The sequence below is a fragment of the Canis lupus genome, chromosome 9, assembly GCF_048164855.1.
Source record: "Canis lupus baileyi chromosome 9, mCanLup2.hap1, whole genome shotgun sequence".
NCBI lineage: Eukaryota > Metazoa > Chordata > Mammalia > Carnivora > Canidae > Canis > Canis lupus.
Genome location: NC_132846.1, coordinates 1707308 through 1735186, shown reverse-complemented (window position 1 = coordinate 1735186; position 27879 = coordinate 1707308). Strand labels below are relative to the sequence as shown.

At 57.3% G+C, this 27879-nt stretch overlaps 1 protein-coding gene across 2 annotated transcripts; it reads left to right on the top strand.

Moving 5' to 3' along the window:
* The first annotated feature begins 3 nt into the window (after nucleotides 1-3).
* Nucleotides 4-27879, top strand: ZNF496 (zinc finger protein 496). Of its 2 annotated transcripts, none has more exons than XM_072837772.1 (10): nucleotides 4-228; nucleotides 472-648; nucleotides 1565-1681; nucleotides 2002-2428; nucleotides 2761-2944; nucleotides 5208-5281; nucleotides 19803-19935; nucleotides 20203-20310; nucleotides 21099-21212; nucleotides 24890-27879. In XM_072837772.1, exons 4-10 carry the CDS (start codon nucleotides 2039-2041, stop codon nucleotides 25648-25650), a joined length of 1764 nt encoding a protein of 587 aa, XP_072693873.1. In that variant the 5' UTR covers nucleotides 4-228; nucleotides 472-648; nucleotides 1565-1681; nucleotides 2002-2038; the 3' UTR covers nucleotides 25651-27879. The 2 variants fall into 2 exon arrangements, with proteins under 2 accessions (XP_072693873.1, XP_072693872.1); XM_072837771.1 differs by having other exon boundaries at nucleotides 1463-1681.

Here is a 27879-nt window from a genome sequence, read left to right as displayed (position 1 = left end):
CCAGCGCACACCTCGGCCGGGGGCGGAGGGAGCGAACCACTGAGACGAGGAGACCTCCCCGGTCCTAGAGCGGAGCAGGAAGTGTCCCAGGGGAGGGAACCGGAGCTCTCCGGCCCTTCCTTTCCTGCGCGTCCGGCGGACTCCGCGGCGGCCAGGCTCGGCGGCCCCCGCCACCGCCACCGCCACCGCCACCGCCACCGCCACCGCCACCGGGGACGCGCCTGGGCGGTGAGTGCGGCCCGAGCGGCCCGGGCCCCCGCCCCCGCCCTGCGCCCCCGCCCTGCGCCCCCGCCCCCGCCCCCGCCCCGGCCCCACGTCCCCGCGCGCTCCGCGTCCCGGCGTCCCCCGGCCCCGCGCCCCGCGCCCCGCGCCCGGCCGCCTGCCCGGAGCCCAGCGGCGGGGACGCGGGGACGCGGGGACGCGGGGACGGCGCGGGCGGGGCCGCACCGTGACACAGATGCCGCGTTTCAGGCGCCTCCGTGGCTCCCACCGCTCCACTCCCGGGCGCAGCCGCGGTGCTTGGATGAGCCAGGGACGGGGAGGGCCCCTGCGAGCGCGGGCTGGAAGGATGAGGAGCGGCTGCGGGACGCTTCCGCTGCAGCACGACAGATTCCAGTTAGACGCCGGGCGGGACTTCCAGGCGGTGAGGTGAGCAGCGCGGCGCTGGCGAGACTGCGGGAAGGGAGCGAGAGGGGACGAGGACAGCTGGCCCGGGCCTAGCCTAGCGTGGCCCCCGCTTCCTGGCCGTCCTCCCCCCGGAGCTGCTGGAAGCACTACTCCCCGCCCGCTGCCGGACGCCCCCAGGAACGGCGTGAGTTGACCCCTTGGGCCTCTGCCCGGTGCCGGGTGACAAAGGCTAGCGGGTTGTCTGCTGGGCTGATGCCCGAGGGCGGGCGTCAGGCTTCGGAGGCCCTGCAGGTGTGCGGCGGGGGAGGCGCGCTGCGATCTGAGACAGCGTGCAGGGGGGGGGGGGGGCGCCTGCCGAGCCCATATCCTGATTTGTGTTACCTGGTTGCCCACCTGGCCTCAGTGCTCACCTGTGAAATGGGGGTGTCGGAGTCTTGCACACACTGGTGTCCACAGCTCTTCGAGGCCTTTCCCCATTTGCTCTACTTTGCTGGAGTCCCTGGGGCCACAGTGGTGGCGTTTGGCCACTGAGGTCACCCTGGGTGTGTGCCTCGAGGAGGTGCAGATGGCAGCACCCCACCTTGGCCCCTAGAGGACTTTACCCCGGTCGGAGATGACAGGGGGCTGCAGGGTGGCGGCAGGGTTGCAGGCCAGGGCGACCGAAGTAGACCCCAGAGTGTGCTGCTCAGACTTTGTAGTGAGGGAGGGAGCTGTTTTTAAACATGAAGGTACTTTCTCTGGGTCCCCAGGGTGTGGCCGCAGCCTTGGCTTCTCCCCACCCTTTGTCTGTTTCATCCCATCCTGTCCACTATGCTGCCTGGGGTTCCTTCCCCAGGTCGGACGCCACTGCTCAGGCCTGGCCACCAGCACGGTTGACTTCTGCTCCTGGATCTGCTCAGAAGGCTCCTCCCAGGCATGCGCATCTTTGTCTTTCCAGCTCCTCTTGGAAAGGTCTCAAGGACCAGGACAGCGACTTTGGCTCCAAAGCCTCAAGATAGCAGCCCCCTGGGCTCCTGCGTCTCAGGTCCTGCCCAGGAGGCCCTGGCCCCCGAAGGTACCACAGAGCCTTCATTACACCTGTCTCCTGCACACGGCCCTGCCCGTGTCCTGTCCTGCGCTTTCCCCCCAGACTCCTCACCTTGTGTGTCACCCAGCTCCGGGACTTACGTGCTTGTACTGTGGAATGGTGTTGGGGGTGGTGGCATGCTTCCCTCTCTGTGTGTGCAAGGAGCAGGCATGCTGATGCCTCTCACATATCCCAAAGCTTCTCCCAGGGGCTGGTCTGGGGGCTTCACCACTCTCCCCATCAGCACCCCCAAAAACCTCCCACAGGAGACCAGAACGTTGAAGCCAGTGATTTTTGTTTGGAAATAGGGTCGTCTTCTGCTGCTGACCCCCATCAAACCCCATCATGCCCACAGCCCTGTGCCCCCGAGTCTTGGCTCCAAAGGAAAGCGAGGAGCCCAGGAAAATGAGGAGCCCACCCGGAGAGAACCCCAGCCCCCAGGGGGAGCTTCCCAGCCCTGAATCCTCCCGCCGCCTCTTCCGCCGCTTCCGCTACCAGGAGGCAGCGGGCCCCCGGGAGGCCCTGCACCGCCTCTGGGACTTGTGTCGGGGCTGGCTGAGGCCCGAGAGACACACCAAGGAGCAGATCCTGGAGTTGCTGGTGCTAGAGCAGTTCCTGGCCATCCTGCCCCGGGAGATCCAGGGCTGGGTGCGGGCCCAGGAGCCTGAGAGTGGCGATCAGGCCGTGGCTGCTGTGGAGGCACTTGAGCGGGAGCCAGGGAGACCCTGGCAGTGGGTGAGTGGAGGGTGCTGAGCGGGGCGGGCCAGGAGGCGGGAGGGGAGAGGCAGTGTCTGCGTGCCCTGGCCAGGCTAGGAAAGTTTGCTAGAGCTCCGGGCCTCAGTGAGGCCCATGCTGGGGCGTCCATCTCTTGAGAAGGTGGGTTTCCTCCTTGACGGGCCTGACCAAGGGTGTGGTCTTGTCAAGCTTCCTCACAGCCCTGCACGGGGTCTAGTTGCGCCTCCTGCGGGCAGCAGGCCCAGGGAGGGAGGGTGCTTGGCCAGTGTCCAGCATAGCCACCAGCCCCCACCTGGTCAGCTAGCCCTGAAAAGCTCTCTCTGGGGTTGCAGCTCAAGCACTGTGAAGACCCCGTGGTGATCGATGATGGGGATGGCCCTCCAGACCAGGAGCAGGAGCGGCTGCCTACAGAACCCCAGAGCGACCTTGCAAAGGGCCAAGACACCCAGCCCGTGGCGCTGGCACAGGGCCCTGGGCTCCCAAGCAGACTGCAAGGCCAGCTCAGCGGGGATCCAGGTACCAGCCCAGGGATGCCCCATGCTGGGTGCTTGGTGGGGGCCCTTGACTTCCGTGGGGGGAGCAGCCAGGCACCCTCACCCAGTGGGGTGTCTTGTTGCCCCCAACCACTTTCACCCCAGCTGAAAAAAACAGCTGCTCTCAGGATTTGTTACAAAGTTGCAGGGGAATCTAAAACTGCCTCGGAGGGAACAGGGTGGCATTTTCAGGGCACGGGGCCTGAACATCACCAAGACACATTTGGCTGTCCGTAGGAAGAGTGCCAGTGGCCAGGGGCCGTGGTTTGGCAGCTTGAACCTCTAGCTGTGACCCAGGGCACACCGCAAGCCCCAGTGCCCCATGTGCCCTCGGCTAGTGATCATCACCCTTACTGGGTTCTTGGAGGGTTAAAGGGTTATGCCCACTGAGTGCTGAAAGCAGGAACCCCAAGCTGCCCATGAGTTTGTCAGGTGACCATCGTGGGCGGTTGTGTTGCTCTTGGGGTGAAGGCCGTCCCCTCTAAGGTGTGAGGGTGGGTTGGGGTGGACTTGCCCCAGGGTCCTATCATTAGATCTCCGAAGAAGAGCCGGGAGTGCCTTGGTGTGACTCACACACGTGGGCCTTCAGAACACAGGCAGCGCTTCAGTTTGGGAAAAAAAAAAGCATATTAGTTTTCTGTGTATGTGAAGTTAGCATGAGTTCTGCATACATCATCTGCTTCCTGCTTGAGAGTCGGCGTGCTGGGCTGCTGTCCAAGCACAGACACTGTGCAGCCCAAACAGAAATGTGTGTTCTCCCTGTCCTGCAGGGTGTGGACAGGGCTACCCTCTCGCCAGGCTCCTCTGCAGGGCTTGTCACCGACTGCCTGCACCCTGGTCTTCACTGCCCGAGTGTCCGTCTGTGCCCTGATCCGCTTCTGCAAGGACCTGGGTCCCTGGAGCAGGGCCACTGTGTGGCCGCTCCGCGGGAGACTTTATCTCTATATGTGGTCCTACCACGAGGGTTGGAACCTCACCTTGTGGGTGTGGGAGGCACACCGTGAGGCCCATCACGCAGGCCTGCAGGAAGCAGCCATCCTCGCCGCCTGCACGTGGCCCAGGTCAGCCTGGGGAGGGTCCTCGGGAAGATGGAGAGGAGCGTCGGGCACTGCCACAGCCTAGACACACGCCTCCTGGTGAAGTTCTGGAGATGCCAGTGGCCGCGGCTGGGCTTTGGTTCGGAGGGCCAGCACTTGTATCTCCCTGAGCAGCAGCACATGGACAGGTTGTGAGTCAGATGTTGGGAGGATCTGGGACATGCGTCGAGGGTTTCTCATTGGGATGAGGCTGCAGTAAAAGCCAGAGTTCCCGCTCATGCTGAGCTTCCCGAAAAGCCAGCTTTTCCTGGAGCCTGGAAGGTTTCCGGAGGGTTGGCATGGCGTCCCTGTTCTTCTGTGTTGTGGGTCAGGTAGGCAGTGGCTTGGGGCACTGCCCAGAGGGCAGCAGGTGTGAGCGCGAGTACAGACCCCTGGCCTGCACCCCCTCACATTGGATGCGCACCTGTCGCTGCCGGCTGAGCTGGTTCCTGCCCAAGTCTTGCCCTACTGTGTGGGACACTGCTGTCCCAGGCCTGAAAGTGAGGGACGTGGGCCTCTCATGTCCGCTCTGGTGGGGATGTCACACGGGACCCTGGGTCAGCCTCCTGGATGTGCTCCCTGCGCACAGACGGTGGCGGAGCTTCCCAAGGCTTCCTGTGGATAACATTCCGGGCAGAGGAGGGATGCCCTCCTGGGCCGGAAGGGGGGGAAACCCTGCATGGAGGCGGGTCGAGCACAGCCGCTGCCCCTCCCAGAGCTCCCATAGTGACAGCCATCCCCCTCTGGGAGCTCGGCAATGCTGAACTCGCGCGGTCCACGTTGATGAGTCCGTGGTCATTGCCGACAGATGACCACCTTGACTTTGATGCCGTGGAGCTTGAGCCTGTATTTCCCCAACCTGGGGGGCGCTGCGGCCCCTGCTCCCGTGGCAGGTGGCGGAATGCTGCAGTGCCGACGTGCTCACAATGGCGCGCAGACTGGCCAGACCACTAGGTTGCGTGCCCTAAGTGGACGCAATGCTGGGGAGGTGACGTTAAAATGAAATATGAGCATCACACACGCACACAGCCCGACCCTGGGCACTGCCTGCAGAAGCTCCCTCCTCACAGGCACTGAAGGTGTCGGAGATCCATGAGGGCTGCAGGTAAGTGCACGTGTCCCCCACAGTCGGCCCACGGAGAAGGAGACACACACGGTTCTCTCTTTCAGTCCTGCAGGATCCTGGCCTCCTGGACGCGAACCTGAGGGACGCCCAGCAGGTGATGGCCCTGCAGCTGCCCTCGGTGAGTGATGTTGCCAGGGCCCCTGAACCTCGCCGCTGCCATCTGTGCCAGCGGTGATGGTGACAGTGCAGGAGGACACGTGGCCTCCACCCCTGCGCTGTCCTCTTGGTGTCCCCGGGCTCCCCGCTGTCAAGGGCACTGCACAGCGGATTTGCTTCTGTCCCCATGGTCATGGTGACTGTCCCAGAAGTGCCCAGGGGCGTGGGGAGAAGGCCCAGATCCCCTGTACCAGGCAGGGGCTCTCCTTGTGACGCTGCACAGGGACAAGCCCAGCTCCCTCTCAGATGTCCTCAAGTGGACGAATGGTCCCATCCACTCCTTGCCCGTCCCTGCCTCCCCGTTTCTCATCAGGCCCCCTTCATTGTTCCGATCCTTCCCGCTGGCTGGCGCACGATGTGGCAGTCCCCTGGGAAAGTGGGTGACATGAAGTGTGGGCCTCACGGGTGCAGGATGGTCAGAGGGACCCAGGTTTGCCCTCCGTACCATGTGTTCCATGTGACTGAGGCCTGGGAGCAGGGTCGGCATAGGGCAGGGAGGAAGTAGCCTGTTTGGGGCATCAGCACGCATGCTTGGCCCTGCGGTGTCCCATGAAACAGGTCAGCAGTGACCTGTGGGGGGTGGGTAAACCCACAGTAGAGATCAATACATTTCACCCGAACGACATGCCAGAAGGGGCCAGAAGGGGCCATGACCTGCCTGAGTTCCCGTAGGGCACACAGGATTCCCCCCAAACAGGGTTTCCGCTCAGGCTGCTGAAAGTCACCACCACCAAGGGCTTAGGGTGCCAGAATCGTTTTAATAGTTTTTAAATTTGGGGGCCTCTGGTGGCTCAGTCTGTTGACTATTGGGAGTCTTCATTTTGGCTCGGGTCATGATGTCGGTGTCCTGGGGTTGCTTAGCCCAGAGTCAGCATGTCCCCGTCCCTGTGCACCCTTGCTTCCACCTGTGCTCTCTTCCCCCCCCTCCCCAGATACAAAAAGATAAAACCTTAAATAAAAAACTTTTAAGGTTTTTAATTGCAGTGAAATACACATTGCATTAAATTTATCGTCTTAACTATGCTTAACGTACAGCAGTGTCTGAGCATCCAGTGGTATTGTGTATGTTCACCCTGTCCTACAGCCCTGCTTCCAGAACTTTCTCACCCTCCCAGTGGAAACCCCTCACTTATTAGGTAACGGCCCTGTCCACCTGCCCCCAGCAACGCGGGCCGTCTTTTCTCTGAATGTGGCTGTTGCACCTGCATAGCGTCTGTGTCCTGGGCTGGCTGTGTCCAGGCGTGGTGGCCTGGAGCTCCAGCCACGTGTGTCAGCCCATGGGCTCTCCTTCCTGGGGCCGAGCGCTGCCACCTGCTGTGTGTCACGCACCCTGTGCACTCCCTTGTCGACGGGCCCTGGGTTTGCTTCGGCATCCTGGCCACTGTGAACATGGGTAGGCGTATGGCTCTTTCTGTGTACTTATGTTCACGTGGGGAAGGGACAGGGCTGGCTTGTCTCCATTCTGCTGAACAGCCCTGCCTCAGGAAACTCCCGCAGAAGGTCCCCTCCAGCTGCTGACGGGGATGCATGCGCCCTCGAGGAGCATCCCGCCGAGGAGCATCCCGCCGTGCCTTGTGTGGCGAGCCCACGTCTGCTCTGTCCTTAGCTGCCCGACCAGGGGGTAGCTGCAGTCTCTCCAGTCAGGGAGCTGGGGCATCGATGCTTCGAGCCTCACCGGGTCTGGGTTCCACAGCTCATGCGGTGGAAGGACCTCTGGCTCGTGGCCCGTCAGGCCCGTTCTGCACAGAGCTGGTGTGGGTCATGGCATGTGGGCTGTGGCAGGAGTGAGGCTGCTGCTCTGGGATGAATGCTCAGGCTTGTGGTTGCTGGGCTATAGACTGAGGGGTTAGCATCATGAGAAGCAGCCATGTGTGTTTCCAGAGAGGCCATGGGACCCCCCTTGCCCTGTGCAGCGTGAGCAAGGTCTGCTCTGCGTCCTGGCCGCTGTTGGCACTGGGGGTGGCCTGCCGTCTCCACTTGGTGTGTGGGGTCCTTCCCTGCGCAGCAGCTCACATGCTTGCCTGGCATCCACCCGTCCATCCTCTTCCATGAGATTCTTCTTCGTGACTTGTGCCCGAGTCCTAATTGGATGGTTTGCTTTTCTATGGTTATTTGCAGGGCTCCTTCCACGTCCTAGATGTTTGTGCTTCACTGGGTGTGTTTTGTGACTGTTCACCCTTGTTCTGGAGCTTGGTGTCTCAGCCCCTTACAAAAAACCTCCCATTTTTTTTTTTTGTTTTCCTCCCAGGTTTCATCCATTTGATTTTACTTTATTTTTATTTTATTTTATTTATTTTTTATTACAGTTGAAGCATGAAAGTTTTTAATTTGGATTTGGTCCAGGCTCTCAGTGTTTCCTTTTAAGGATTGAGGTTTGTTGGTGTAATGGTTCTGTCCCAAGGACTCCCTGCTGTGCTTTTCCCTCCACATCACAGCCTTGCATTTGACCCCTGACCTGGGATGCGCTAGCCTTGTGCCTCAGGGCTGGGACTTTGGTGGAGGAGGAGGAGCAGGAGCAGAAGCTGGAGCATCTGGCCTGCCAGTGGCTGTCAGGTTGCTCCACCCGCTGTGTGGGCGTTTGGGGGGGTCACGCTCCTCCCTTCCTCCTTCAGGTGCATTTGCTCCTGGGTCAGAAGTCACTTGCATGCTGTCTGTGGATCTGTTCCTGGGCTTTTCACTCTGTCCCCACCTGCTTGTCTCTCCCTGAGTCTTGGATGTGGGCACTCGGATTCCTGTCATCCTATTTTTTTAAATTATTATATCAATTTAGTCCCGCCGCTTTTCTGTGTAAATTTTAGAATAAGCTTGATCCTTTCTACAAAAAGTCTTCCTGATATTTCAGTAGAAGTTCTGTTAAGCCCTTTTATCGGTTTGGGGAGCGCTGACATTTGGCCCCTGAATCATTCTGTCTGCAAATGTGCCTACCTCTCTCTGGGCCTCTCTCCTGTTCTTTCTTTTTGTTTTTTTTTAAAGATCTTTTACCTTTTTATTTAAGTAATTCTCTACGCCACACATGGGGCTCGAACCCACAACCTCAAGATCAAGAGTCACGCTCCCTAATGGAGCTGGCCAAAGGTACCCCGCATTTACGTATTTCTCCCTTGATTTTTTTCATCAGAACTGTGTACTTCTCAGCATACAGCTTCTGTACATGTTTTGTTATATTTATTTATTTATTTATTATTAATTTGTTTTTAAAGATTTTATTTATTTCAGAAAGAGCAAACATGAGTGGGGGGCGGCTCAGAGGGAGGAGCGGACTCCCCGCTGAGCAGGGATCTGGATGCAGGACTGGATCCTGGGACGCTGGGATCATGACCTGAGCCGTAGGCAGATGCTTCAGGGACAGAGGTGCCCCCTCGTTAAGGGTTTCTGTATTGTACTCCTGGGATAGATACTGATCTTCACAGTCTGTCACTAACTATCAGGGCGATTGATGCTGGGCTCCTGATGTCCCCTCCCATTTTCTGACAGAGATGGCTTATGATTGGTTTGATTCTTTGGCTGGGTGGTAGAATTGGTAGTGGAACGGGAAGACTGGAGATGTGGTGGGGTGGGGGGACGTGGTGTTGATTACAGAGCCGAGTCCTCCGTGGTGGCCCAGCTGGCGCTGCCTGCGGTTGGCTGCTGTTGGCGAGCGCTCCTCAGACTGTGGGCTCCTTCCAGGACATCATCGTTGTTCATCTCTATCCCCGCTGCGTATTGGCAGGGTGTGTGATACCCTGCTTCAGCTCTGACACTGGAAGTGGGCGCCTTCTCTGTCAGTCTTGGATGTTTTCAATGTTACTGGGCTTTTCAAAGAACTAATTCATTGTTTCATTGATTTTTTTTTTCTCTTTTGCTTTCAGTTTCATTGATTTCTGCCCTGTCTTTACTGTTTTCTTCTTCCTGCGTGCTCTGGGTGTATTTTGCTATTCCCTTTCTTGGCTCTTGAGGTAGGCGCTTCGATTATTGATTTGAGACTTCCCCGCACACGTAGGCATTTTAATATAAACATTTCCGAGCTATAAATGTGCCTCTGAGAACTGCTTTAGCTGTGTCCCACAGACTGCAATATGATGTAGCTTTACTTTCACTTATTTCACTGTATTTTTCCATTTCCCTTGAGCCTTCTTTGACCCAATCGTTATTTTAAAATGGGGTGTTGAATTTCCAAAGGCTTGGAGATTTTCCTGTTATTTCCTACCACTGATTTCCGGTTTGATTCCACTGTGGTCTGAGAACACGTGGTGTATGACTTCAGCTCTTCCTCCTTATGGGGAATGTCTCCCCTCCTTCCAGGATGGGGCAAGACAGCTGTGGTCTGTCTCAGTGTGGGTATGTGTGCATTGGAAACCGCATCCACACTGCTGCTGGCAGTTGGGAGGCCCAGAGATGTTGATGGGAACCTGCAGGCTGTGCTGCTGTCCAGTCGTTCTGTTCCTGCTTATTTTGTGTCACTTGTTGAGAGTCAGGTGTCGAGGTCTCCAGCTGCAGGAGTTCCTGCTTCCTGTTTCCAGCTTCTGGTTTGGCTAGTACACACAGAGGATTGCAGGGCCTCTTATTATATAATGTCCATCTCTAATAATTTTCTTTGCTTTAAAGTCAAGTATATCTGGTCTTAACATATCTGCTCCTCTTCCCTTTGATCAGTGGTTGTATAATGTGTATTTCCCATCTTTTTTCCTTTAGCTTGCCTGTACCATTATGTTTGAACTGAGTTGCTTTTCCTTTTTTTTTTTTTTTTTTTTTAAGATTTATTTATGTATTTGAAAGAGTGTGAGCTGGGGGCAGGGTCGGGGGTGGACAGAGGGAGAGGGAGAAAACCCCAAGTAGACTCTGCCTGTGTTCTCTCCCTCTCTCTCTTTCTCTCTCTCTCTCTCTCTCTCTCTCTCTCTGTCATAAATAAGTAAATCTTTAAAAAGAAATGATAAGGGCAGCCCGGGTGGTTCGGTGGTTTAGCGCCGCCTTCAGCCCAGGGTGTGATCCTGGAGTCCCGGGATCGAGTCCTATGTTGGGCTCCCTGCATGGAGCCCACTTCTGTCTCTGCCTATGTCTCTGCCTCTCTCTCTGTGTCTCTCATGAATAAATAAATAAAATCTTAAAAAAAAAGTGATCACATTAAAATATAAATGATTTAAAGGCATCACTTAATTTTTTTTTTTCAAGTAAACTCTACATCACACACAGAGCTTGAACTCAGGACCCTGAGATCAGGAGTTGCATGCCCTTAGGACTGAGCCAGCCAGGCGCCCCACATTCATCAGTTAAAACACTGCAATCGGCAGAGTGGATTAAGAAACCTGACCCCCCCCCCCCAAAAAAAAAAAAAAAGAAAGAAACCTGACCTAGCTATGTGCTATCTCAAACTCACTCCTGGGGCACCTGCATGGTTCAGGGGATTAAGCCTCTGCCTTCAGCTCAGGTCATGATCTCAGGGTCCTGGGATCGAGTCCCATGTCAGGCTCCCTGATCAGCAGGGACTTTGCTTCTCCCTTACCCTCGCTCAAATAAATAAAATCGTGAAAAAAAAACAAACCCTCACTTCTGTGGTACCTCAGTGTCACAGTTGGTGAAGCATCCAGCTCTTGGTTTCGGCTCCGGTTGTGATCTAGGGTTGATGGGATAGAGCCCCGAGTCTGGCTCCATGCTCAGTGCCCCTCCCCACACTCTTGGCAGAAGGAGAGACTCTCCAGCAGACTCCCTGCTGAGTACAGAGCCAACCCTGGACCTGAGATCATGACCTGAGCAAAATTCAAAAGTCAGATGCTTAACTGGCTGAGCCACCCAGGTGCCCCCATTTTCATGTAATTATTGATGTGTCTTTTTCCCTGTTCTGTTCCTTGTTTCTGATTTTTTTCTTGCTTTCCTGTGGGCCACTGAAGCATTCTGTAGAATTCCATCTTAATTTACTGTAACTTTATGAAAGTATTCAGAAACACTTGCTGATGCTGTTAAGGCAGACTGTATTCAGGGCTGTTGCCGGGGATTTGGGTAGCACCTCAGAAACTTTGCAGGGGAGGAGAGAGATGGAGCTCCACTGCATAGCCGAGGGACAGGGGTCAGCAGACAGAACACGAGTATGAGAAAACATCAGGGATGGGACTGGGCTCTGGCTAAATCACCTCAGGGGGTTCTCCCTAAAGACAGGCCAAGGGACCAGGGAAATAACTTCACCTCAGGGAGCACATCGGTGAGGAACCGGTGGGACACCAGGGCTTCGCAGGTGCAGTTGGACGGACAGGTCAGTGTTCTGGGTAAACCTAGGTTTATTCAGAGATGCACAGATGGCACCAGGAGATTCAGGAGGCTGAGCAAAGAATGAGAGACCTTGTCAGAGGTGCCATGGAGGTGATGCCCCGGGTACCACGTCCTGTATCCCTCAGGGCAGCTGCGGAGGCAATGCCCTGGGTGTCCCATTAGGTATAGACCTGACCACGGCCCTCTGCTCCCTCCTGTTCGCACACTGATTGGAGCAGTTCCTGCAAACACACAACAGCTCCTGCGGGTGTTAAGGTGCGGGTGCGGCTCAACAGTCACCGTCACCTTGTAGGTGGCCAGCATGAACACCCCCCACATGTCCTGCTTGCCCTCCCAGGCTCCCACGGCCTTCCCATCAGGTGCACTGACGATGTGCCTGAGCTGGCCTTGTCCCCTTCATTCCCGAGGTGTCTCCTGCATTGGGGGCCCAAGTGGCTGCTGTGGTCAGCACCTGGGGTCTGTGGGCTGGGCCTCCGTGTGGCTCCGTGCGTCCTCGTCTTCGGCTAAGCCGACCTCGCCCCCATGGGGATGGAGTCCATGTTTCCTGGGGACTGGCAGGGTACTCGGTGCTCACAGGCTCTGTCCAGGGCATGGCACGGATTTTTCCAGGTGAGCTGTGTGGGCCCCCCATGCTCTCGGCTCCAGGGCCTGCGTGCATTTGCAGGCGTGGGAAGCCCGAGGTTGCATGTCACCCATCCCCTCTGAGCTGCCTGTGTGCACGGTAGGGCTCTGCACATGCCACTGTGGAGTGTCCGCTGCTGCTAGGTGCACTCCTCACATCTCCGTCTGCTTTTGTCAGCTCATGTCTGCTCATGTCTCCGTCTGCTCTCTCTCCCCCACTCGTATTGCTTGCGGCGGTTGCTCTGTCCTCATGGTTGGCAGGGTCTATCCTGCGTCCCCTCCGCTCTGCTGCGGAGCACGTCACCGAGTGCTCAGGATTCCAGGTACTTCTTATGATGTGTTTCCCATTTTCATTCACTTTCAGATCTTTCCAGTTCTTTGTGTAGCATGTGGTTTTCTACCAAAATACGGAATTTTCACTTGATGTCATGAGACCCGAGTCCCCGTGAAGCCTGTCCAGCAGGGTTTTCTCCTCTTGACCGTGGTCCAGCAGCAGCCAGCTGGGTCAGCATATCGTGACCCTGCAAATGAGGGTAGGGGCCAGGCCTGCACGGGGTCCCCTTGCGCTTCCGTGGGAGGCTGCTCCCTGGGCAGGGCTGAAGGGATGGAAGCCCTGGCTGCCCGCCCAACCGACCCCAAACCACCCGGCGTGGGCTGGTGAGGGTGGATGGCTAAACTCGCACTAGCTCCTGCGGACTATAGCGAAATTAGGACTTGGTAATGCTGGTCCCCCTCCCAGGTCACGTGGGTGTTTCCTGAATCCACGGCCCGGGATCTCCGTTGTTCTTACATGAGTTAGCAGAACATATGTGTGCTGTGTGTTTGAGAAGGATGCAGGAGTCTCTGAAAACCCATAAGGAGAGGCACACAGTCCCAGTTTCCTGAGCGGGTCTCTGGGTGTCCGTCAAGTGGCTTCCAGACTTTTCTGCACCCCTTGTTTGTCCACTGCTGGGATCACGCGCAGGGTCCATGGGGAGCAGGGTCCGTGGGGAGCGCAGCTGCCCAGCAGGAAGCGTGATCCCTGTGACTCGGAATCCCCTGGCATCTCACTCTGTGGCCGTGTCACACTGTGCATGGCGGGTGGAGCAGGACCCCCGCAGCCGGCCCCGGGGCTCGTGTGTGCATCCCAGACGTTGCGAGCCCCCTCTTCCAGGTTTGGGCCCTCACCTGTCCAGGGGTGGAGGGGAAGAAACCCAGACATCTCTCTGTAATCCGGTCCATCTTTCTGTCCAGAACCTGCAATCCACGGCCGTCTGGAGGCTCTGAGTCCTTTGCCGTTTCAGCTGCGCTGGCACTTAGAGTCTTTTCACGTGACTAGACTGGGGAGAAAGCATCTTCCCCCACTCTGCTGGGTCTCCGCCTGGGGCGCAGCCCGGTGACCCGACCGCAGGCCAGTGCGCATGAATAAACAACGTGCTTCGTGCTCTTGTGGGGGCCCCATGGAAACGGCCTGCAACCCCCACGCAACAGTCAGACCTGTGGGTGGACGTACCCTGTCCCCATGGGCAGCGCGTTCATGGAGAAGCATGATGACAGGAGAGGGGCGGAAGCTTCTGGGGTTGGCAGCTGTGTGACAGCAGACACGTCTGGAGGGCGGTGGGGCGCTGGGCTGCTCAGTCAACTACGTTGTCTCGGGGCCAAGAGGAGCGGTGGCCTCTGGGGCTGAGGGCTGCTCTCCTGTCTGGCCAGGGGAGGCGTGGGGGCGCAACTCCAGGAGGACACAGGTGCACAGACGAGAGGGAGGGTTGACAGCCTTCTCGGTGACCTTGTGTTCTGGCCACACTGTCCTTGTGCCACGCAGCATGTGTGGGGATGGTGTGCCAACCCCCGTAGGGACACACAGGAAGCCATCCTGCAAGCCCAGGGCCTCTCTGTGCTGAGAGGACAGGCGGCCCCACACAGCCTCTTCCTGGGAGTCCCCTACGGAGGTGGTGGGCATCTGTGCTGCAGCTCGGTGGCTCCCGTGTGCATGTGAGAGACCAGGAGCTCCCCCCTGTCCAAACTCCCAGCTCGACTGCAGATGTTTCTGACGTCTGTTTTGCAGCAAGCATCTTACGTGGGATAGATTGCAGGATCGGGATGCACATGCTGCAGGGTCACCCTGGCCCCGTTGTTCCCCCCGAACCTCTGCAGCCTACACACCCCTTCACCTCCATTCACACCTCAGGCAGCTGCTTATGGAAGCAGGGTGCATGTGTTACGTGCTGGGGGTTTCCTCCAGAGGCGATGTGCATCCAGGCTCATCCCTCGTGTCCGCGTGTCCCCGTGGGCCTTCCCGGGCCTCACTGGGCCTTGCTTGGGGTTGATGTCCCTGTGACAAGCAGGACACCTGCTGTGTGGTGTCCACCTGACTGCTGGGGTTGGTGTCCACGTGATGGTTCCACGCTCTTGGTTCTTGTGTGTCTGCACTATTCATCCTCACCAGGGTGGTGCTTGAGGATGCTGTCGGTGTTTGTACTTTTTGAAATCCGATTTTGGGGGCGCCTGGGCAGCTCAGTCGGGTAAGCGTCCAACTCGATCTCAGCTCAGGTCTTGAAATTAGGGTCGTGAGTTCAAGCCCCATGTTGAGCCCTACACGGGCCATGGCACCTACTTTAAAAAAAATCTAATTCTGAGCTGTAATTTGTATACAGTACACCTATTTAAGAGTCAGGCTAAAACTGTGGAAGGAGCCTCGGTGTCCATCGAAAGATGAATGGATAAAGAAGATGTGGTTTATGTATACAATGGAATATTCCTCAGCTATTAGAAACGACAAATACCCACCATTTGATTCAATGTGGATGGAACTGGAGGGTATTATGCTGAGTGAAGTAAGTCAGTCGGAGAAGGACAAACATTATATGGTCTCATTCATTTGGGGAATATAAATAATAGTGAAAGGGAATATAAGGGAAGGGAGAAGAAATGTGTGGGAAATATCAGAAAGGGAGACAGAACATGAGAGACTCCTAACTCTGGGAAACGAACTAGGGATGGTGGGAGGGGAGGAGGGCGGGGGGTGGGGGTGACTGGGTGGCGGGCACTGAGGTAGGCCCTTGACGGGATGAGCACTGGGTGTTATTCTATATGTTGACAAATTGAACACCAATAAAAAACAAAAGATTTTTTTTAAAAGTATGGTTGAATTAACAAAAAAACAAAAAAAAGAGTCAGGCTAGGAGAGTGACACGTGTGTGCACACATGTAATGATGGCCCCGGGCAGGGGCATCTGCATCCCCTGGAGCTCCCTCACCCGGCCCTCCCTCTGTGGGCCTGAATGTGAGCTTCTCTCCTGGGATTTCACTTAAATGGATGTTACAGTGACGGCTCTTCTCACCCGCAGCCCACAACCCAGGCACCACCCTGGTGCCCGCATCAGCAGGTGTCCCTCTTCATTGCCCACAGCAAGTACAGCCAGGTCACCGTCCAAGGGCATTTGGGTCCCTGCTGTTTTGGCTGTTCTGAAGGAAATTTGTGGCACTTATGCGCATTTGTGTGCATCTGTGTTTCTGTTTGTCTTGGGTAATGACCTAGGAGTGAAATTGGGCGTAAGCGCGGGATCTGTCCCAGGAGAGACAGCAGATCCCTGCCTAGTACCACTCAGGCTCCTCCCCAGGGCGGGAGAGCCATCGCCACACCTCCCCCATTTCCTGGGATTCTCATTTTCTTTGAAAAAGTAAAAGTTTGGCCATTGAAGTAAGTACCTCATTAACAGTTTAGTTTGCATTCCCTCCTGGCAGGGGAAGGGTGTGTGGGGGTCGTTTCCTGTGTCCTCTGCGGCCCAGATGTCCCCCATCTGCAGGATTGTGCGACACCCAGTGCGGGACTGGAACTCGTGGCTGTGACCTCAGGAGCCACCCGCTCTGCCTGAGCCAGCCAGGCGCCCGTCCAACTGTACTTTAGGAACTGCTCACCGTCCCCCATTCGTCCAATACGCTCCTGAAGTGCGCTCTGCCATTGAGCACTCCCGGCTTGCTGCTTTAATGAGGTCTTTGGAAGGTCGATCATCTTTCATTTTCATGACGTCCAGTTTATCTTAATATTTTTTCCTTTTGACATTTATGCTTTTTATGTCCTAACAAACTTTTGTCTGCTCCAGCGTCGCAAAGAATGTTCTGGAATGTGGATTTTTGCATTTAGTTCTTTGATTCGTTCCTACTTGTCTTTTTCGGTTTGGCATCAGGCGCAGGGTTATATTTTCCTGTGTTGATATTTCCTTGTTAGTCACAACTCAGCGAAAAGATTCTGCTTTTCCGACTTGGTGCCTTTGTCGAAAACCACCCCTGTGTGTGTGAGTGTCAGGCTAAACCTTGGCTGATTTGCCCTGTCGGCTCCGATACAGCACTGCTCCAAGTGTAGCGAGGTGTGCGGGGCTCAGTGTGGCCGTTTCATTCTTTGTTTTCACAATCCCTTCAGATGCTCTTAAGTGCTTTTCTTGCCTGTACAGCTTCCAGAATTAGTGCCTTGCGGTCTTGTGCACAGGGATTGTGTGGGGCTGACATAGGTCTCTGTCTTGGGATGTGCAGACATCTAAGTGGCACGCAGCCCACAAACCTGGTGAGTCCTTCGTGTGTGCAGGTGACACGCGTAGTTTGTATGCGCGTTCCTCAAATCTGGAGGGTGGTGATGTTGTCATAAGTGCTCTGATCCTCTTTTAAATTTCTTCATCCAGTTACTTGTATAGAGCAGAATAGGAATGCAGTTGATTTCTGTGTCAGGCTGGCCAGCAGCCTTGTTAAGGTCACTCGTCGGTATAAGACCTTCCCAGAAGATTCCAGCGGATTCCCCATTTTGGGGTTCTGGGAATTTTGCCCTCTACACTGAGGTGACAGTGAAAGCGTCATAAAGGGGATGCAAGGGGGCTGTGGGCTGGACCGTGGAGCGGACATGGTGCGCCGGGAGGTGGGGGGGGGGCAGCTGCCACTCGGGGAAGGTGAGGCCACGTGGGAACTTCGTGAACCTCCCTGTGTAGTACCTGTGTGTGATGGCATGTCGCCGCGACTGGGGTGGGCCACCTCAGGGCCTCAGCACCCAGCCTGTGGCCATGGAGGCCCTCCAACCTTACTCAGGCTTCCAGGGCTACAGAGGGCTGCCTGCAAGCAGCCTCTGCGTTTCCCTGACAGGTGCACAGCAACAGGACTATGGCATCTGGGTAGGGGTGTTGGCCCCACCCCCTGCTGGATGGGTGGGTTGCGCCATCCCTGCGCAAGCCTGAGCCTGGGGGTGTTCCCTGGTGGCCAGGCCCCTGGGATCGGGGGCAGCAACTGCCTGATGGCCTGGGCTGGACCCCCAGTAGCACCATCATCCGTTTGTGGACTTGTTAGATCCTAGATGAGACCCGTGCACGAACCCCTAAGAGAGAGAGGAGCAGTGATAGGGGAACTGGGATGGAAGGCAGGGACCCCAGGAAAGGAAAGGGTCCCAAGAGCCAGAAGCAGGTTTGTTTCCAGGAAAGTGTCCTGCACTGCACACGTCAGAGGAGGAATATGATTGCGGGTGGGTGGCTGTAGGACCTACGGAACAGACAGGAGTGTGGGGGAGCTGGCTCCCAGGCCTCCACAGGCTCACCCTGGCCCTGCTGCTGCTCAGTCTGGGAACTGAGTCCTTGGGGGGTGAGCAGAAGGCCAGGGACAAGGGGTCCTGACCCCTTAGGTGCCTGCAGCCTACCTGCTCGCCCGCAGACCCCAGACCACCCTGGGGAGAACTGGGGCCGCGGGGAGGAGGAGGAGAGGGAAGGGCAGGCAGGGATACCCCTCAACCTTGTGGGCAGGACTCCCCTGCATGCCAGGTCATCAGGCCCCAGGGCTTGGAAAGTCCCCAGAAGTCCCCAGACAATCAGAGGACAGTCCTGGGGCCAGGGTCCTCTGAAAGTGGGGTGACCCGGTCTGATATGAGACAATGAGATCGGGGGGTGGGGGTGACCCCGGACTGCGGGCTCGTAGACAGGGGTGAAAGGACGGCATCCAGTGCCCAGGAGCGGCCTCTGGCCCATAGTGATGATGCTCACAGAGTCATAATGAGATCTCACTCGTCTTTCCCAAGCATCATCAAACTGAGGACACTGATACAGTTTGTTAGACATTTTTTCATAGTCAAGATGGACTTTCTGTCATATATTTTCTTTTTTGGCTCTGTGGCTTTTTGTTGATGGTCTAGAAGGTTCCAAGGGTCACGGGCCTTCCTTCCATGGACGGCCTAGTTCGTTCCCATTTGTCCAACTTTCATCCACACTCTTTCGTTACATACTCAGTGTTTCCCTGAGCCCGTTATTTTTTTTACATGGTCTTTATTTTTATTTTCTGAAAGCCATTGTTTCCCCCTTTCAGTTAAGGGTTTTTTTGGTTTTGTTTTGTTCTGATTTTTTTTAAGCAAAAATTAAAAAAAAAAAAAAAGACCCATGAGAAAATAGAAAAATAGACAAAGAAAATAAGCATTTCGAAGTAGACAAAAGCAGGTTGGCCAGTAAACCCCAAGAAGGTTCATGGAGAGCAGGGTCACCCCAGGTTGGAGGCAACCACACGGCCCTGACAAGGAATCTTCCAGAAATGGAGGCAATGAGGCAGATGCAAGGACGTTTGTTTAAAATACCATGAACTCTTTTTCTAAAACCGATGTATATTATACAAATGTCTTACTATTTGGTTAACTCAAGATGGAATTTTACTTTAAATCCTTTGTAATGGGAACACTTTGTGGAGAAATACAACCATTATCAGCTGACATCCAGTGAAAGCTGTACATGGACAATTTGTGCAAATGTCTGTGTCCATCGTGACACTCCTGATACACGTCCTCACTCACATGCCCAGACAAGTATCAGCTGCACCGGCAGCTCTTCCACACTTTAGTTCTCCCAAATTTTGTCTGAGTTACAAGGTTCCAGGTTATTACAAACAAAAGGAATAATTTTTTTAAGATTTTATTTATTTATTCATGAGAGACCCAGAGAGAGAAGCAGAGACATAGGCAGAGGGAGAAGCAGGTTCTGTGCAGGGTGCCTGATGTGGGACTTGATCCCAGGATCCCGGGATCACGACCTGAGCTGAAAGCAGACACTCAACCACTGAGCCACCCAGGTGCCCAAAAGGAATAATTTTTAAATGACATTTATTGTTACCATGAATCCTTCTGTCATGTTACTGTCCATTTGCGGACGACTTCTTTATTTTTGTGGGATCCTGTAATTATATGCAAATACCATCATGTTTCAAGTTAAAATGAACTTCAACACATTCCCATGGCCCATGACTCCCAAGTGTGAGAAAAGAGTCCCCTTCAGCCCTCATGCGGGGGGTGCTCCCAGTGCAGGAGGTGTTTGCCTTCCCTCACCGCAGTGGGGCGCTTGACAGCCTGGCTGCCGGTAGGCGTGGACAACACGTATAGGCTCCCTGTTGGCCCCCCAGGACATGTGGGTGCCCACCACCTGAGCAGCAGTAGGAGGGCCCATGCCTGCGTGTCCCTGGCCGCCCCATGGGGCACCCTGCAGTGTGTGAGGCGGATCTCATGCTAGAACCGGGGAGCCTCCCCGCTCTGTCCTGTGGCTAGTGTCCCCTCTGCACCACAACCCTCCTCCCTACCCCCTCCACCCCAGCCCTGGCTGGCTCTGCCCTGAGGCGTCCCCACTGTGCTGTGCTTTCAGAGCCGCCTGTCGCCCTTCGAGGACATGATCTTCTGCTTCTCACAAGAGGACTGGTCCCTTCTAGATCCTGCTCAGACGGGCTTCTATGGAGAGTTCATCATTGGGGAGGACTGTGGTGTCTCACTGCCTCCAAGTAAGACTTCCATCCTCTGTCCTGAGACCAGGGAGCCAGTGTCACATTGATGTTCACCCCCACCCCAGGGGCACCTCACAGATCAACCACATGTGGTTCAGGCTGGCCTGGCTGGCGAGTGCCTGGTTCCTGGGGAGTCCTGCGGGAGGTACCCCGGCCCCACCTGCTGGCCCCAGCCCCTGCCGACCTGTGTGAGTTCCTGGCCCCCAGCCCTGGTTCCTGGAGCAGCACGTGGCTGATGGACGTGTGTCCCCCATCTGCAAACAGGTGACTCGGCCACCCAGCTGGCACTTTCCCAGGGGGAGGACAGTGAGCCCCAGGTCCCTGAGTTTCAGGACCCCCAGGGGAAGGATGTGGCCCAGGCTTCTTACTTGGGTAAGTACGCTCTCCACGCCCTGCCCTGTCTGCAGCCCCATGTCGCCCCTGCATTCTCGGGCTCCGACATCTCTTGCCAGACAGAAAACGGGATTGCAGTTTTCCCTGGGGATGCGGTTGTGGGTGGGGGGTGGTGATGGTGGTGGTGCACAGCACTGCCCTCACCAGAGACTAGGATGCGACAGGATCCGCCCTCTGTGCTGTAAGCAGCACTGGGCTCAGGCTGACCAGGCGGCCCTGCCTGATTGAGGCCACGTACTCCCCAGAAGGCAGGTGGGGGTTTGTGAGGACACTGAGGCATGGAGAGGAGCAGGGCCTCGTGGGGCTCAGGGCAGGCATCCTCCCCGCTGCTCCCTGCCCCAGGCTCCGTGTCAGCCGAGCTCACTTCTGCAGACCCCGGGCCCCAACGCCTTGCAAGCTCCGCTCCTTCAGGAAGTGAGGTGTGCGCTATCAGCCACACCCCACAGCCCCTGCCCCCTGAGCCTGTGAAGCTGGCAGGGAGCACACCAGTGCCCCCCACCCCAGAACAGGCCTGCAGGTCCTGTGCCCCACAGGCTCTGTGGCTGCGTGTGGGGTGCAGGACTCAGACACAGGAGGCTGGAGCGGCCACAGGGGTTGGGACCCAATGGGCGGGATCCACAGTCACCACCTTCCGCACCATGTCACGGGGTTGGCCTCGTTCATGGAGTTATGGCCTCCACCTGGAACATGAGCCCAGGGCTATTCAGACTGCAGCCTGGCAGGGCAGAGCAAGGCAAATCGATTTTTCCATTTTCTTTTCTGGAAAGACTTTCCGAGTCTTCAGCCATTCCAGGTAGAAGAAAGACGGAAACGAGACGAGCTCCAGGTGCCAGAGTTCCAGACCTGCCAGCAGATGGCCCTGGGTCAGAGCACCTGCCCAGGTACCGGAGGGCATGGGTGTGTGTGTGTGTGTGTGTGTGTGCGCGCGCGTGTGTGCGCGCGCGCGGGGTTATCCCGGCGCCCATGAGGTCTTGCCTACTGCTCCCTTGGGTTATCAGCTGTGTGCCCTGATGGCTGTGCCAGGACCCCTCAGGCAAGGACACCCCCTCCGTGCCAACCTGAGCGTGTGGAAGGGGGGCTCCGGTGCTGCTGTGGGCAGGTAGGAGCTGGAAGGCCGGGTGTGTGGGTATCAGACATGAGGGGTGCTCCACCTGTCCACTGGGCAGCCGCAGTCCACACAGTCAAATAGCCATCCTGGTGGCTGCTGCTTCGCACGTGAACCACCATGCTCTGGGGGTAGGTTCCCTCGGCTGTGGGGACTGAATAACGCGTGGTCACTTTGGCCCATGAGGCCTGGTGGAGGCAAGGTGCGTGTGGTCTGGGGTATTTCCGTGGCCCCCTCCCTGCAGGCGTCCCTGTGACAGCCTGCACCTGCGTGCTCAGTGGGCACAGCCTGAGCAGTACCCACTACGGCACTGAGCATCCTCGTCGACTCCCGCCTGCACCCCTGTGTACGGCCCCTTCCGCACCATCAGAAGATGGACACGGCGGGGCGTCATCAGCCCTGCTCCCGGCACCAGGCCCTGCACATAATCTGGGAAGTGCAGGATGCTGGGGTTGTCAGAGAACAGGGGCAGATGCTGGGTTTCCAAGCACCTTGCTGGCCTTGGCCTCTGAGGTTACAGCAGGCACCACACCCACCATGTGCACATGGGGATGCTCCCGGTCCCGACCTGGTACTGCCGCCCCGGGGTGACTCGCTGTGTTGGTGCACGTTGCCTCGTCCATACATGGGACACTGTGCTGTGGACGGTCCATGTGAGCTCAGTACACAGCAAGCAGATGACCCACCCGACCTAGGTGCAGGCGGCGGCGGCTCTGCTGGTACAGGAAGGCGACATTTCTCTGCCAGGATTCTGGAGCTCGGGAATTGCCAACCCCAGAGCTCAGGGGGCAGTGGATGTGGGGCTATCCGTGTGTCATTCCACGGGGGCGTGCACATGCCTGTCCTTGCGCCTGCTGGCGCACCCCTGGGTCCCCATGCTCCTGCAGGGGCTCCTCCACGGCTGTGTGGAGACCCCGCGACCTCTTCAGGCCCCACCGCTCAATACCGTAACATCAGGATCAGGGCTCCCATGTCCCCAAGCCACAGCAGGTCCCTCTGGGAACCTCCCAGGAACTCAAGGTCCTGCGCCCCAGTCTCTTGCCTCTTATGTCTTTGCACGTAACTCCTCCCTCTTTTTAAAACCTTACGTGTCTCCCAGCGCATGTTCCCACACACACATGTTTTAAAAATATAAATATATTCATCATGTCCTTCTAGGGCTTATTATCTCGTAGGAAAGCCTCCCCATTCCAGCACCGTGAGGCTGCATTTCATACGATGCCTGGACTTGTATTTCTTGGCTCTTGTGCACCTCTGCTGCCCTCGCGGAGATTCGTTCCCACACACACGCGCTCTGGCGTCTCTGTTCTTCCCCTAGAGCACACGTCCGCGTCACGGCGGCCAAGTGCTCTGGGCATTGGGGATGAATTCACATTAATAGCACGTGGACCCACACTTGGGGGTCTAGTTTCCCTACAGAAATCCTAAGGCCCCGCATTCCCTGACTTGCTCCCCTGTCGCCCTCGCAACCCCATCTCATCTCTGAGGGTCTCTTCGCACCAGTGTGTTGATGACACACAACTCTGGGGTCACTTGTCCCTGCCTCCTAGAAGGTCCCGTCTGTTTCCGCCGACTTCCTGGGCATGATGGACATCACCCTGCGGCCACCCTAACAAAACAGCAGAGGCTGTGAGGCCTAGGCAACAGACAGATTTCCCAGGAACTTTGAGGCCACATGGCTTGGGGGGTGGGGGTGCGTGGCCTGGATGGCTGTGTCAGGTCATGTGTGCCTTGGTATCGTGTCACAAGGACACCTGCTGGAGGAGGGCCTGCTCAGGTGACCTCGCCCACACAGTCACTCACACAGGACCGGGCCTTGGACTCCTCTGAGCTTGCCGCATTCCGCCCTCAGCTCCCCACAGTTCACGTGCCCTTTGCAGGCCACACCCCCACTCTCCCCAGACATCCCTGCATCTCTTCCAGCATCTGCCCCACAACACATCCCACCCAGATGTCCTGTGGCTCAGGGTTTGGTGGGACCCCAGGCATGTCCCCCTATAGCTCCAAGCATGCACTGGTCTCTCCACCTCATCCCCAGAGGGAGAGACTGGGGAAAAGAAAGGCGGGTGGTTTCCAAGCAAGTGTGGCATCTCCAGGGCAAATCGTGACACCAAGAGGCCAGAGCATAACAGCGGGCCCAGGGTGCTATCACCATGGGCTTGTGAACACTGCGGCAGCCCCGTCCCTCCCCTGGCGGCCTCTGCACCCCGTCGCCCCCTCCAGCAGCCTCTATGCTCTGTCTTCTGTACATGAGGAAGGGCCCAGTGGCTCTGCTGGCCTGGCCGAGTGGGCTGACTGCCTCCCCCAGCTCCTCCCACTCTGGAGGATTCATGGCACCAGCAGCATCCCTGCGCCACAAAATTTGGGCTCAGCACTGGCCCTCGGGTAGCTCTGGTCAGGACGTCCGACAGGCACACCCTCCACCAGTGCCCCTGGACGGCCTAGTGTGGTTCCCTGAGCAGATCACAGCCCTCACACCTGGTCCTTGACGCTCACCGGACCCCCGGTGTTCTCTCCAGAACGCCCCTGCCCACTCCACTGTGGATGAAACGGGACTTTCCAGGGATCCTGGTGTCTTCCCACCCCCGCTGCATGCTGTGTGCGGCCCTGTCTGCCATCCTCTGGGGAACAAGGTTCCCCATGCTCCCCACGGCCCCTGGTCTGCCCGCCCTCGGCTCTGCTAACCTCACGACTTCTCCTCCCTCCGGGGATTGAATCCAGAACCAGGCCTCTGCCAGCGCCGCTGCCCATTCTGGACCTGCGTCTCGCATTTCACAACAGTTGGGACTGGGGGGAGCCCTGGGTGTGGGTGGTGGGCTGGAGCCTCTTGCCAGGCACTGCACAATCCCCCCACCTCTAGGAGCAGACGCGGGATTCATCAAGTCGGCTTCACACTGGGTCATAAAGTCCAGAGCTACTGGCCACCAGCCCTGTCAGCTGGAGGGTGGGTCTCAGAAGGACAGGTGGTCCAGAGGACAGGTGGCACTGGAGACCGGTGACCCTAAGGACAGATGGCCCTGGGGACAGGTGGCCTGGGTGGTGGGGACATTGGCACAGTGACGCTACCTCCCTGTACGGCCCTGAGCCTGGCATGTGTCACCCAGGTTTGCTCGTGTGGCAAGTAAGAGGTCACCCAGTTCTGTCCAGAGCAGATGGGGCTGTCGGTATCAGAAGGGTCATGAAGCCCCTGGAGCATTCACTTGCACGTCGCCTGGTCGCGGGCACCATCCTGCTGCTGCCTTCATGGGATACAGGGTCTCTAGGGTCTTTCTCTCTCCTGAAGTTCTTAACGCCCCCGATGCACATCCACGGCCAGAAGGTAACACTGATAAGTAATAGGGCTCTCAGCAGTGGAGAAGAATAAGGGGAGGGTCTTGGGGCTGAGTGGGAAGGAATCCCAGCCGGGCTGGAGCTGGCCCTGCACTGCTGACCTTGCCCATGGCTTTCCCGCAGCCGGAGGTGACGCACTGACCCCTGAGAACGGCCTGGATGAGGAGGTAACCATCGAGATCATCCTGTCCAGTTCTGGGGATGAGGACTCCCAGCTCGGCCCCTACTGCACGGACGGGTCACCAGGACCCACAGAGAAGCAGCACGGCCTCCCCACGTCCCGTCGGAGTGGCGCTGAGGCTGGCAGCGAGATGCCGACGTCCTCCTCCAAAAAGTCCTACATCTGTCCAAACTGCGGGAAGATCTTCCGCTGGAGGGTCAACTTCATCCGGCACCTGCGGAGCCGCAGGGAGCGGGAGAAGCCGCACGAGTGCTCGGTGTGCGGCGAGCTGTTCAGTGACAGCGAGGACCTGGATGGACACCTGGAGATCCACGAGGCGCAGAAGCCCTACCGCTGTGGTGCGTGTGGGAAGAGCTTCCGTCTCAACTCCCACCTGCTGTCGCACAGGCGCACACACCTGCGCAGGGACCGGGGGAAAGAGCTCGGAGGCTCCGGGGCGGCCATGGGCTCCGGGGGCGCGGGCCCAGGCGTCCTGCTGGCCCAGGGCGCAGCCGAGCTCAACGTCCAGTGCTGCGAGTGTGGCAAGGCCTTCCAGCGGCCAGACCACCTGGCGCGCCACCGCAGCAGTGCGCATGGCGAGGACAGGGCCCGGCCCTTTCAGTGCCGCTACTGCGTCAAGAGCTTCTCGCAGAACTGTGACCTCCTCCGCCACCAGCGTCTGCACATGAAACGCCGGTCCAAGCAGGCTCTGAACTCCTACTGAGGGGCCCGTTGGCGGGCGCGCGTTCCTCCAGCTGCTCGGTACTGACCTGTCCCGAGGCCCCGGACCCCTCCCGCCACCTCCACCCCCTCTGGACAGAATCGCCTCTCCTGCCCTTTGCTCTCAGGTAGAAACGAGATAGCGGCCTACTGAGCATTTGTTGTCTCTGCTGTGCCAAAAAGCAGGGAGGGCTTGTCACCACCGGCTGTGATCCTAACGCCGTCCGGGCTCTTCAAGGACCCCCTCCAGTGTTCTGAGAGGGAAGGACTGGGTCGTCCCTGCCGTGTGTCCGTGTGTCCCTTGCCAACACTCCATGAATCCCCGACCCACATCCTCCCCTCCCCACTGAGGTTTGGAAATTACTGCGCTTGTGTGACAGTGGGAAGGCCGGGGTCGCATGGGGGTGGAGCCTGCCCTGTCCTGGGAAGTCTGGGTGGCCGTGGGGACAGCCCAGCATTATCAGGAGCCACATGGGCTGCGCAGGGACCTCCTGCCCTCTTTTTCGCGGTGCTGTCAGCTTATGGGGAAACAGAAGCTCACGAAGCAGAGCCCATGTTTTAAGCTGTGTGGCACGCCCTCCCCAAAATGCGGTTTCTCCACACCCTGAAGGCCCTTGATAAGGCTCTTGGTAAAAGGTCGTGGGTTGGGAGTGTGGTCATCGTCGTGTGCAAGGCACTTGAGTGCCTGTCCCACCCACCGCGTCCAGAAATGGGGAGCTGGGCCCTCAGTGTCACCTGGGCGAGGCGGGCAGGGAACTTGGGCTCACCTGCCGATTGTTTTCCTTTACTGGGGCCCATGGCGTAGAACCATGGACAGGCATGGTCTCCGTTTTGGAGGCAAAGCCCCAGATCCGAGTGTCGCAGGACGGAGGACCTGTGTCCTGTTCCCTCCAGCTGGTGCTCGCTGGCATTGGTGACACCGCAAGACTTGTGGAAGTGTCACCCCGTCTGTGCTACCTTCACATGGTGTTGTGTACCTGTCTCCAAATTTCCTTTTTTTGTGAGGACACCAACCCTAAGGCCTCTGCTTCTGAGCCCAGAGTGTTCCCACGTCCACCAACGACAGCTGCCATGGTTTTGTTTGCACATAAGGTCACGCAGACATTCTGGGGTCCTGGGGTTAGGACCCTACGACTTGTGGTGGTTGCACCCACAGTTCACCCCCTGCCACTAGGTGGTCCTGCTGTGCTGTCCTTCCCAGTTCTCAGATTTCAGGCCCCAGCGCCTGGGCACAATAGCCTGGAAAGTCTGCAGCCCTGATGGTGACCTGGGAGTGACAGCTGGTAGGGGAGCCTCAGGCAGCAGGGACGGTCCTGATGTTCTGGATCGTGAGCAACTAAGACCAGCAACCAGGCAGGTGTTCTGTGTCATTTGTATGTCCGGTCCTGTCCCCCACCAGGTACTTCATCGTCACATGCAGATACCACGCCCCCAGACCCCGCGAAAGAGCTAAAAGGTCCTGTAGTTAAGCTCCGTGCCTGTGTAGATGCACCCCTTGCCTAGGAGCAAGAAGTGCGAGAACACCCTTCGGTCAGACCCTCAACGATAAATAAACCTTTGGGGCTTTTCATTTCTAAAAAGTTGGCCTTTTTACTGATCCGCCAGGAAAGGGGAGAAAACCCAAAAAGTCTTAAGGCTAAGAGCATGGAAATTACAAATAGAAGCCAGACACGTGCACCCATCTGCCTGTGCCCTCATCCGAGGTTCTGTCACTGGTGGTGAGCATAGCAACTCACCCACTTCACACACTTGCCTAAAAGCATCGCTCCACTTACTTATTTTATGTGTAAAATTGAGTCATAAGTAGGAAACAACTGGGGCGTAACAGAACTGACCCCTACCTACAAAGAGGCTGTGCATTTCCTAATGTCCCTCCGTATTGGGAGGCCACCTCCCACTTACTGACCGAAAGCCGTGCAGGGCGCCTAGGAATCAGGAGTTGTTGCCCCGGGACGCTGTCCTGGGTGGTGGAGTGAGAATCCCAGGTTCACCCTGTGCACTACAAGCCCGGGTTCCCTGCGCTGGGGGGTTGCAGACCCAGAGCTGGCCCACCTGCCTCCACCCTCACCCCTCCTGCCGTCCCTGGGGCCAGGCGGGCATCCGAGGTGGCAGCTGTGCCCCGAGGTTCAGAGACTGCGTCACTGAGAAGCATCTCCGCCCTCCCTGTGCCTCCCATCCTTCTGTATTGTTCCCACGAACTGAACAGGTGCATAATAAAATCTCACTGAATTCA